The sequence below is a fragment of the Scardinius erythrophthalmus genome (assembly GCF_964197995.2).
Source record: "Scardinius erythrophthalmus genome assembly, contig: HAP1_SCAFFOLD_38, whole genome shotgun sequence".
Lineage (NCBI taxonomy): Eukaryota > Metazoa > Chordata > Actinopteri > Cypriniformes > Leuciscidae > Scardinius > Scardinius erythrophthalmus.
Genome location: NW_028296546.1, coordinates 569,818 through 582,615, shown reverse-complemented (window position 1 = coordinate 582,615; position 12,798 = coordinate 569,818). Strand labels below are relative to the sequence as shown.

The 12,798-nt window shown below is 39.1% G+C and overlaps 1 protein-coding gene across 8 annotated transcripts in view; it reads right to left on the bottom strand.

Moving 5' to 3' along the window:
- Window positions 1-12,798, bottom strand: part of LOC308686205 (centrosomal protein of 95 kDa-like) — a 293,169-nt gene that overhangs the window by 173,430 nt on the left and 106,941 nt on the right. For all 8 annotated transcript variants that reach the window (XM_081394565.1, XM_081394567.1, XM_081394570.1 and 5 more), the window contains one exon: window positions 93-295. In XM_081394565.1, the coding sequence (XP_081250691.1) occupies window positions 93-295 (203 nt within the window). The remainder of the gene's footprint in view (window positions 1-92; window positions 296-12,798) is intronic.

The following is a 12,798-nucleotide window of genomic DNA, read 5'->3' as shown; positions in this document are numbered from 1 at the left end:
TAGCTTTTGCTCATCACTGTCATTTACTATGATGAATACATTACGATGCAGTAGTTCTGCATGAAATCAAGTGCTGAATTTAAAATGTTAACCTTGTGACATGAGTTTTCTGGTTGAAGAATGGTCTGGTCTTCAGAAAACAGGGCCATGTCAGTGGAGGAAGGGGGTCTCTGGGTGGTGGTCTGGTAGGGAGGCTGGAGAGGAATGGTGGGCCAGAGAGATTCTCTCAGGAGGGTGGTTTGCGTGCTCACCGCATTCTCTAAGGTTTCCACTTGAGGAAGGACAGCAGGCAACACTTAATTTGAAAAGGTTATATAGTGTTAGCTCAACATCCGTTTTTGGAAAAAGGCTGAAATACGAATTCAATCAAGAGAAATGATAATGCGGATTTCTCTCCTCCTCTATAGAAATATGATGTGATTGTCAGTGTACAATAATGAAGTATTCTTCGTAACTGTACTTTTCCCAAGTTTCTGAAACTATATTGTTTCGCTAAAGATTATTAGCAATAAAGCAATAAAGCACTAAAGGCGCCAAGCACCTGATTGTTTTTCTAAGGATTAAGTCCTATTGTTTTCCTAACACCTGTTTTACTTTTGCAGTGCATATGCAGTATACTTTTTTCATTGCCCATGCTCAGTGCCAAGACAGCATTCACACTGCACACAGAGGTGGAGCGGAAATGCATTTTTGAGACACTTGCATCTCATCAGAAAGCGACAATCATGTGATGGGCTGCAGGTTGGAGAACAAAGTCAGGATTTCTGATGTAAAGATTAAAAGGGATCTAAAAATAAAAGGGATTTTTTTTAAAAGGGGTCATATGATGCTTTTTTATGTTTTCCTTTTCCTTTGGTGTGTATCTTACCTAATGTATCCGTGTGTGCGCATGTATAAGATCTGCAAAGTTACAAATCTCTTAGTCTCCCACAAAAGGGAATTATTCTATCTAATAGAGAACACTTCTCCAAACCTGCCTAAAAAGTTCTGTTGTTGCCATTTTGTGGAGGCGCTGTGTGTTTGGATGAATCTTGGGCTCCAACTTATACAGTAATGCCAACGACATTACAATTGCTTTAGAAGTCTTGTAAGCTGAAGCTCATGATTATGGTAAGGGGCGTTACATTTACGACATACGCCCAATCACAACGCACTGGCTCAGCTGGCCAATCACATCACTCTGGGCTTTTTGGAAGGTGAGCTTTGTAGAAATCAGAGCAGGTCAGCTCAGTCAGGTCCCCAGTACAGTAGTCACGAGAGCTAACTCAATACGCATCATGACATCATTAGATGTTTTGAAAAACACTAAACGTTATTTAAAGGGATAGTTCACTTTCAAATAAAATTTTGGTATGTTTTAGCTTACCTCATGGGCATCCAAGATGTAGGTGTCTTTTTTTCCACAGTAGTTTCAATTTTGATATTTTTAGGCCAAACCGTTCTTGTCTGTCAGTCATATAATGCAGGTATACGGTCACTGTCTCAAAGAGCAAGCACAGAGTCCAAATTAAAACAATTCCACATCGTCCAAATTAAACAATTCCCCATCGTAAGTACACATTGATGGCCTAAGACAGGGCTATTCAATTGGCGGCCCGCGGGCCACATGCGGCCCGCCAATCATCTCCATGCGGCCCGACGGCACCAACCTCCCTCGTCCTCTTTTCGCTCCGATTGACCTGAGAAACGTTTTACGTGTGAATATTTCAGCAGTTATTATATGTGTCCCGAATTTATGTCGACTGAACCAGCGATAGGCTACCAATCATTCGTGAATGAATCATTCTTTTGGTTCGATTCTTTCTAAACGCGCTTGCATAACGGTCTAAAACTATTCGGATTCATTCGGACCGCTCCGTCACTGAATCATCTGAAGCGGTTTCTCGTTCAGTACAATTACAACAAATAGCGATGTTTTCAGTTGTTTCACTAGTTGTTTAAACACGGCCCAGCGCGGAGTTGCGTTTACTCCCGGTCCCGGGCACACTAATATTAAACAGCGTTGCGACAACCAGTGGAAGCGTTTCAGTTCGACAGAAACATTTCTGTTACAAACCACAAATCACTCGATGATTTAATTAGTATTAAATCGGATGAAACAGCCTCAACATTCACAACAAGACTGATGAGGAAAGCAGGAGAAACATTGTGGCATGAACGAAATTAGAAGACTTTAAATGCCCTTATCACCCTTACAAACATTTACCACATTTACTGTAGTAATATACCATGGTTGGGCAGAAATGTGCAATATTTATATTGAATACTATGTAGTAATAAATAAATATAGTAAATATATACTATAATATTATATAGAATAATAATAAATATAGTGATTTATAATGCATTAGATTTATTAGGTGGGTAGAGGAATATATATTTAATGCTTGTTATGAAATTATGTCAGTTTCTTTGTAAAGTTGTGTATAGTTTTTAACTTGTGTTTAGGCATTTTTTATACAGTGGGAGCCTGTGGTCTCACTGTCAGAATATTTTCATTTAAGCATAACAATTATAAATAAAATCATTATTATTTCTCACCAACAGCTATAAGTTTGTATAAATAATTTATTTGTTCAAAGGAAAATAGTTGTACACAGCTGTAAATTATCAAGTTTTTATTTATTATGGTTTTATATATTTGCATACTGTTGGGTACCACATTTCCAAGTAAATACCACACTTCTTTAGGGTTACTTTAGCTTATTTATTGAAACTGTTATGTTTCAATAAATAAGATAAACCCCCAAACCAACCCACCGGCCCACCTCAACTTTTCGATTTGATAATGCGGCCCTCGAATGAAACTAATTGAATAGCCCTGGCCTAAGACATGAAACGAGCGGTTTGTGTGAGAAAACGAACAGTATTTATATCATTTTTAGCTCTTATAAACAGCCACGTCCAAGTGATCTGAGGGCGCGGGCGGGTATAGATATATACACTAGATGTTGCCTTGGCTACGGTTTCGTTCCAATGAACTGCAGTAGCGAAGGCGACATCTAGTGTATATATCTATACCCGCCCGCGCCCTCAGATCATTTGGACGTGGCTGTTTATAAGAGCTAAAAACGATATAAATACTGTTCGTTTTCTCACACAAACCGCTCGTTTCGTATCTTCGTGTAGTATCAATGTGTACTTAAGATGGGGAATTGTTTAATTTGGACGATGTGGAATTGCAAGATTTGTTTTACCAACGTTTATGTCACATCGGTCATTCACGCTAGAGCTCACCTAATGTATAAACTGTTATTGATAGTTTCCACATGTTCACCACAATACATTAGAAAAATACTCAGTAAATAAATAAGTAGGCCTATAAGTAAAATAATTGGTTTGTTGATGAACCTGCACTTGTTAACGCTGATGGAGAGGAATCACAGTTGCAACATCTCATAATGTACCTGAAACTGAGTAACTTAGTGAATCACTGAGAAACGTCCTGCTCGAGTCGTCCTTGCGATGGAGGTTCGGGTTGAATAGCTAGTTATTCCAGTGTTTCATCATCGGACTCGTGCTCACATTGATATGGTAAAATCGACGCCATTGATCGGTACTGTGTTTAGTTTACGGTGTAGGAAGCCTCAGGACAAGCAGAGATGACGTTGTCATGGCAATGGACGTTTTGGTTTTCGATGCGCATGCTGTGCGCGGTAAACCAATCACAACAGACTGAGCTGTCTGGCAAATCAGAGCAGAGTAGCTTGTGGAAAGGAGGGATTTAGAGAGATTGATTCATCTGACGAGTCGTTTGAGAATCATTGAAAATGAGGTGAAGTGCAAATACTGTTCGTTTTCTCACACAAACCGCTCGTTTCGTATCTTCGTGTAGTATCAATGTGTACTTACGATGGGGAATTGTTTAATTTGGACGATGTGGAATTGTTTTAATTTGGACTCTGTGCTTGCTCTTTGAGACAGTGACCGTATACCTGCATTATATGACTGACAGACAAGAACGGTTTGGCCTAAAAATATCAAAATTGAAACTACTGCGGAAAAAAAGACACCTACATCTTGGATGCCCTTGAGGTAAGCTAAAACATACCAAAATTTTATTTCAAAGTGAACTATCCCTTTAAATATATTAGCTGATTGAGGCACACCCAGAATTTCAGACAAAACGGAAATACTGCAGGTACTGCAATAATGTACAGTATGAGAAAAATAATGTTTTTGAACATTAAAAGCATGTTAAGCTGTTCTATTACACCCAACAACTAACAGACATTCACATTCAGAAGGGATTAGATTTCTCAGATGAGTGAGAAAAACACAGACATAGAAGTCAGCCTTAAAATCTCCACAAATTTCACAAATTTCTCTAACGTCCTCCATGAAAACTAGTCCTGTTCGAATAGGCTTTATAGTCCAGGTCATATGTGAAAAAAAAATATGTTCACTTTTTCACAGAGGTGGAAAATAACTAATTACAAATACTTTCGTTTACAGTACTTGAGTAGATTTTTCAATTTTTTTTAATTTAATTGTGGTACTTTTACTTTTACTTTTTTTAAGTATTGAACTTCGCTACATTTATTTTTCACCAAAAGTACAAAGTGCTTTGACAAAGGTGCCGACGGAGCAACAGGGTGAGCTGACATTTGACAGGCACTTTTCAAACTACTGGGGTGGAGCCCTGCGCTTCAGCCAATAACAGACAGGTCTGACTCGGGTGCAAAACCAATCAAAAGTTCCAGTTCGGCTTTGAAATTTAATCACTGGCGCTCGTATTTTGAATCAGTATTGCTAACGTTTCAATATTTTAGTGAATGTAAGTGAGCTATGCTTATACATTTACATTTTAATTATGGCAACTCCTGAAATGGGTCATCCCATAATACCAGAGCACTGAGCAGTTGAAGTAAATAAAAAACTTGGCTCATAACATGGACGCAGTTATTGCATGGACGGAGCAAGAACAATGTAACAAGTTAAGTGTCTTAAAAACGTGGACACCGTTCAATTGAATGGTAAAGCTCGGCCTCTTTAACAATACAGTTAACCCTCTGAGGTCGACAAACGCGCGGGCGCGTTTTGCTGCATTTTCTCCACATTGTAGCACTATAAACTTAAATTTCTCCGTCATTTATGGTCATACAGAAAAAAGAAATATAAAAAAAGAATCTGTGGTATTTCTACTTTTGTATGTGTCCACTTCCAATCAAATCAAAACATTGTGCTTTTGTAAAATAAAGAAAATAAACAGTGTGTGCGTTCTGCCTCTCCGTCGCGGTGAACTTTTTTTTCTTGAGCACGTCTATAAACTGAAACAAAACTCAGCGAATACTTGTCACACATTTATGAGCCATACACCTTTATAAACATTTAAGTGTGTACTTTTAAATGATCGGATTCAAAACGAAAACAAATATTCTCTGTTTAAGTAATTTGTATAAAACCAACAAGATGTCCAGCTTCTCAAACGCTTCCTAATTATTTTTTAATTTACCACGCCCACTCGCGCAAAAGATATTCACATGCAAATCTCCACATGGAACGCGATCACCCTCATTACCTCAACAACAAAACACTTCACTTTTCGTCGAGTTTGAAAGACGTGCCTGAGCTTACATTGGATTTACATCAGAAGAAGAAGAACGATATTTGAAGACAAGAAAGATGTAAGGTAAGAAATTCTTACATATTAGTTTGCTATTGTTGCATAAATGTCACATTGCAGTTGAACTGTTGCTAGATATATGGTGAATATTATAATATTTAGACCCGTGTTTACTGTTACTGTGTTTGTGGATATCTGCTCAAACGTAGATATGTATATGGTAACCATAATGTTTTATATTTGAGCGCGATCGCGTTTGAATGTATCATGTGCGTGATCGCGTTTGAATGTACTGTATCATATTTTGGATGAAAGCAAAACGCACCAATAGGCTTCATGTTTTTATTATTATCTCATTTCATATCATCATAACGGATGGAAACATTTGAAGTAACATGATAATCAATATATTTTTCTCTAGCTTAGTTGTTACTGAAATCTTTTGGAAGATTTATACTGCTATAGGTTATTTATTGTTATTATTATTTTATCCGGCACTGCGCATATACCTTATGCCTACAAGGCACAACAAACCTGGTGTTCATTATATAATATATTGTTGGAAACATGTGTGTGTGTGTGTGTGTGTGTGTGTGTGTGTGTGTGTGTGTGTGTATTCTGTGAATTTTAAAAAGGAATTTTAAAAAAGCAATTTTAACCAGAAAAATCTAATATTTATTTCCAAAATCGTGCAGGCCTTTCTCTTGATATCAGTATGTTCACTTTTTTTTTTTCAGGGCCCAGATGCCACTGAGGACTTCAACATTCACATGAGTCTCTGTACGTGAACACGGTAAAGTGAAAATCTTGGAAATGAAAGGTATGTACAATGTTTTTAGGAATGGCACAAAGGTCTCTGTCTTTGAAGTGCTTTTTTGGCATTTGTTGTGTATCTTTGGATTATGTTCTGTTGTAAATAAATCCAAACAATTTAAAAGCCATTCTTTTTTAAATCTCCTCATTTACAGTATTGTGCAAGGTTGCTCAGAATGAAAGGGCCTGATAGCTCCTAATAGGGCCGTTAGGGGAGGTTCTTTGTCTTTCTCAGGTGTGAAAAGCGTACATATTAATGAGCTCCCGCATAAAGCTTTTTCACACAAAACACGTCGTAAAATTTTTAAATCAATATATTGTCTTATCTGAATGAGCAGTCAGGGTGATTTTCACATAGTTTTGCAGCAAATATTCTAGGCTACGTCATACAATTTTCAAAAGTCTTGTGAAGAAATAATCAGTATGGGTTTCATGGCCTTATTTCAGTGAGATTTTTTTTTTGTATTTTCACAAACCACGCATAAATGTCATTATCTCAAAACTACAAACTTTTACATACATGCTGCTGATATATTATTGTAGCAGAGTTTGTGCTGAATACAGTGTAATTAGACTTTAGCCATGAAAATGTCACAAGTAACAGAAATAACCAGAAATGTCAGAACACCTCCAGGGCCCAGAAAACAGCTCAGACCTCAGAGGGTTAAACAATACGAGAGACCTCTCGAAAGGGAACGTCTCGGTTACTAGCATAACCTCGGTTCCCTGAGATGAGGGAACGACTATTGCGTAACCCGCCGTGCTACTGTGCTTAATCAGGGGATCGTTTCAGTCGATTAAACCTGAGTTCCTTGGCAGAAGGAGTGCTTATATAGCCATAAGCCACGCCCATTCTGGCGGGCTCTGAAGCGCTAGGGCGCGAAGCAGCCTGATTGGTTCGCGGGTCCTCTGAGCCGCCTCGCCATAGGTTCGTGCAGTTGCCACAGCACAGCCAATGACCGCGCTAGTCACTCATCTGTGTATGCTGTGCAGCTGCACTGCGTTTTAAAAATTTGGCTTCAATATTCTTGAGAAAAAGAGTTTTCCCATAGCGTAAGCTAAGCCTTACGCAATACTCGTTCCCTCATCTCAGGGAACCGAGGTTACGCCAGTAACCGAGACGTTCTGTCTCCCCTTCACTCGGCATGTTATTTACGTTTCTGACTGCATCCCCATGGTTGGCGTGTAAGATTGCAGTCATCCAAATGATGAAAAAGTTTCGTCGTAAACAATGTTTTTTGTGACACCACATTATAAACGATAGAGCATAATATGAAACAATCGACTTTTTATATCGACCATACGAAATATCGTCATATCGCACAGCCCTATGCTGTAAATTTTTTTGTTTGCGCTGCTTCGGTTTTTTAGATATTAAAATAATATTTAAAGGTCATTCTGAGGTCACCCAGCCACCCACATGCTCCAAATAAAATAGTCTTGTTCGTTTGTGCCGGTTAAAGTTTTGTTTGTGCTGCTTCGGTTTTTAAGATATTAGACATTTAATTACAGGTGATGACGTCACCAGCCCCCCAACCTGCTCCACATTCACCCAAAATAGTCTCGTTTGTTTGTGCTTCGTTTGTGCCGGTAAAAGTTTATTTTGTGCTGCTTCGGTTTCTTAGATATTGAAATAATATTTATTTATCATTCTGAGGTCACTCAGCCCCCCACATGCTCCAAATTCACGCAAAATAGTCTTGTTTGTTTGTGCTGTTTTGTGCCGGTAAAAAAATTGTGTGCGTGCTGCTTCGTTTTTTAAAATATTAGACACTAAATTATAGACGATGTCACCAGCCCCCGACCTGTTCCACATTCACCCAAAAAGGGCTAGTATTCTATGAATTTGACCCGTCAGATTCCGTGACCCTACTGTACCTATAGATTTATCAATATCTGATAAATATGCTAAATAAAATAGAAATTGGAGATGGATATACATCACATGAGTCACTTTATTGAAAATTAAAGTCAGTTATGAAGAAATTAAGAGTGGTAACAATTTTCGGTAGCTATGAATTTGACCTGTCATATTCTGTAATCTCAGAGTAATAGGCCTATACATTTGAAAGGAAAAACTGTTTGATCTCCAACATTATTGGGTAATTATAGTTAATAGTAATAAGAATAAAGATAAGCATTTGTGTATCAGACAATGAGAATATTTTATACAAAATGAAACCATTAACATAGTCCAGCATCAGACAACAACAGCGCAGGATAATGTTGACACCAAATGGGTGTCGACACCTGATAAGGCAGATCCCAGATGTTCCAACATTTTACTGGTTCTATCACCTGCAGATGCGTAATAATCTTCGGAAACACTATCATTTGTCTGTTCACGCTCCACTTCATCTGCCAGTGAATTTAACGCTTGTATCAGCTCTGTTGCCGCCGCGTTTCATTCCAACACCTCAAAACATGTAACATAGCTTTTGTTTACCTGTTGCCGAGCCCCGCCTTGATGCAGTGATTGACAAAGTGGGAGGGGGCGGGCACGTGATCGGCTCGGAATGCATTTTCAATTTGCACACTGAATCTATTCATTGCGGGACATTTAATGAAAATGCAAATCGCAAGTGGCTTAAATGTGAGTGTAAATGCAATTAGCAAAATGATCATTTAAATGTTATTTTTCTTACAGTTTTTGCTTGAACATGTTAGACATAATCATTTCTGTAATGGTGCGTTCACACCGGACACGAATAGCGCGTCAGGCGCGAGTGATTTCAATGTTAGGTCAATGCAAAGACGCGTTACGCGCGTAAAAAATTCCTGCGGCGCGAATGAGGCGTTTAGCGCGGCGCGGTAGACGCAAGTTTGCGCGTTAAGCGCAAATGATTTTATTAGTGCTTTTTGTGCATTCACGCGTTTGACGCGAATTCGCGTCTGCCGCCCGAGTTGAAAAATCGGAACTTCTGCGTCAATTCGCGCCGCGTTAACCAATCAGGAGCCTGCTTGCTGCATCACGTGGTGAACTGACAGTTTATAATGTTATTTTATGTTTGGCCTCAATAAATTATTTTGTAATATGACTAAAATGCACAACAAAGCAAATCTTTCACATAAAAACTCGATTTCAATATGATAAATACTAATTTTTTTATTGAATGCTATTTATTCCATATCTATTCTAGATTATATGAAACTTTATTAATCTAATGTAAAGACAACAAACACAATTTAGTGTATAAAAACTTTTTAAAAAAAATCACAGGACAGGTTTCACTTTTGGAGGCTGGCTCCATTTATTATCAAAACAAAAATAAATGACAGATTAGGTGGGTGAGGGCGAGGGTGAACCTCGCGCCGGGCTGTACAGCGCGGGCTCGTCAGGCAGCGACCACCACTCGAGGCCGAGGCTTATACGGCCTACGCTGTCCTCGTCAGCGTCCTCACCGTTAGGTCCACCAAACCTACCTCCTGGAGCAAATTGTGAAACTCCTGAAACCCTCCGGAGGGTTTGGTGGACCCTAGTACAGCGACGGTGTCCCCTACGCTGCTGTTTCTGCTCTCCAGAGCATATACGAGCGGTGACTCTCTCGATTAATGCTAATGCTCGATAAACATAAAAAAAAAAAGATGGCCGCCAACAGGTTTCGAAACTTTCGCCTCTGACGCGCGTGACGTGCGTAAATTTCGATTCAAACTTTTGATTTTACGTGCGTCAATTTCGCCCTTGACGCGCGAATGCACACAAAGTGGTCAAGCGTATAACTAGATGCGGCAGGCGCGAATTTGACGCGCTATTCGCGTCCAGTGTGAACACACAGTAATACATTGTCATTTTAATTTTGCAACTTATAAAGCGTTAAAATATGTATTCATTTTACATATTAAAACTAGTGTATGAAATGGCAAATGTAAATTATATAATTGATTTTTCATTTTCAATTTGCACCAACGTTGCACAAATGTAATGGAAAATGTAAATTTAAATACAGAAATGCATTGCCATTTTACATATTGCATTGTCATTTTGCATATTACATTTCAAATAGAATTTTGCTACCCATATGCTTCCATACAAATACTGCCTACAAATGAATCCTTCATTTCCCGGGCCATGAAGGATAGAAAGAGTGGATCCTTCGCAGTCTACCTATCCCAAGATTCATTGCGAGCCAGTGACAATTCGATTTTTCTTGAGAGAAAATGCTGAATTTCACTGTTTAAATGTAAGTATTGTTGGGTTTCAACTTATTTGTATATCTAATAGGGTTGCCCCCTAAAAGTAGACTAAAAGTTAGTAGACCAGAAGAGGCTCAGTCGAACAAAATTGTAAGTCGGTTAGTCGCAGAAAAAACAACTCCACAGGAAGTGGCGAAGTCATGCAGTCTGTGACAGACAGATCGTTAACGGCGGGTTCTTGTGGCAATTACAGTTTGTCTGGCAGGAAATTCTAACATTCGTCTATCATCTATCGACCTCAAATATGGCTTATCCTCTGAAACATTCAAGTAGTAGCAGCTTTACATAACACTAAAGTTAACCTAGATAAATGTGTGCTATTATAAGGCATATATCCAAGTGGTTTATGCAGAGTTTGGAAGCTGAAGTACAGTGTGCTTATTGCATGACATGAAGGTGCTGGCACGACCACTTGCATTTTTACATTATAACAGTGGAAACAACTTAAAATACTCCATCGTTTTTGTTCATACAGATAAGAGATTTTTCGAAACTGTAAAGGGTCTACTTTTATTTGTGTAAACTCACAATAACAAAACCTTTTGCTTTTATAAAATAAAGAAAACAAACAGGATGCGCTTTCTGCCATCTTAGTCTCCGTGAACTGAAGCGTATCACAAAAATAAACCGAAACTCAGCGTATGCTACTTGCCTCACAGACATTAGAAATATATCTATAGAAAGCTTGAAATGTGTTTTAAACTAACTAATTCAAATTGAAAACAAATACTCTCTGCTGTATGAATGGTGTATTTCTCTCTAAAGGCACGTCCACTACAGGCTACTTAGGAGATGACGAGTCAGCATTGTAAACTTCTTTGCAGCTGACACTGACTCAGAAAACACTAGTTTACTAATACATAATTAAAATGTCTCCTTGCTTTTTTTTTTTTTTTTTTTTTGACACATTCATAATCATTACTTTTGCTGGTGCTTTGTAGCAAGCTTTATGTGTGCCCTTGAGCGTGGAATGGGCAAGGTATATTCAGCCCCCAGTATATTAAAGTAATTAAATGAATATAAAAAACGATGTTAGTCGACTAATGGCTTAACCCCCTGGGGTCGGCGGTATCGCCGGCGATACCAGCTCACTTTTTTTCTTATCAGTACAAAAGAGAGTCTAAATAGTGTCACGGCCGGCTCGCAAGCCGCGACAAAGAAGGAGATGACACGTTGAAGTGATATACGAAAGAAATAACATTTATTAAAGTAAAAGTAATAAAGTAATACAATAGACCAAAACGGGAACAAAACAACAACTAGGACAACAACGGAATGGCACGAGGGGAGAGCACTCTTGTCACGACTGAAGGAAGCTGCTTTTGTCTGCCGGCATCAGCTCTAACACAGGTGTAAACCATCAGTCATCATGACGTCACTCACTCCAACTCCAACCTACAAAACAAATGACAGAGGACAACCAAACCCACACAATATGACCCACACTGAGGTCGTAACACCCCCCCCCATAAAAAAAAGAGGGGTGGACATCTATGAAACCCGTCACCTCCAAAAACTGGAAAAAACCCACCACTCTGTAATACTCTCCAATATCCTCAGCAACCACGGGCCCTGTGGAAGCAATTTAAGAAAGACAAGTAGAGCAAAACAAAACATAGTTAGTCAATCAGTTAAAAGGAATAAGGAGCTCTAGACAATGCGTCAGCTACCACATTGTCAGTCCCCCTAATATGCCGGATGTCAAGTGCATACGATTGCAAGAAAAGACACCAACGAGTCAATCGTTGGTTTGGGCAACGCAAAGAATGTAAATAGACAAGCGGGTTGTGGTCCGTGTACACAACCAATGGGTCTGACACGGATCCCACATACACCTCAAAGTGTTGCAAAGCCCAAATCAAGGCTAATGTCTCCTTCTCAACCACAGAGTAATTCAACTGATAAGAGTTAAACTTCTTTGAGAAGTAGCTAACTGGACGGTGGATTCCTTCCTCATCAGCCTGTAATAACACAGCTCCAGCACCCACATTGCTAGCATCCACACATACCTGAAAAGAACGATCAAAGCGAGGCGCCGCCAATACAGGAGTGGAAGTAAGAAGTGATTTTGCTGCCTCAAAAGCAACCTGACAGGCAGCTGTCCAAACAAAAGCTGCTTTTGCTTTCAACAGATCAGTAAGGGGGGCTACCACCGTAGAAAAATTCCTGCAAAATCCCCGGTAGTACCCTACTAACCCCAAAAACCGCATCAACTCCTTCTTAGT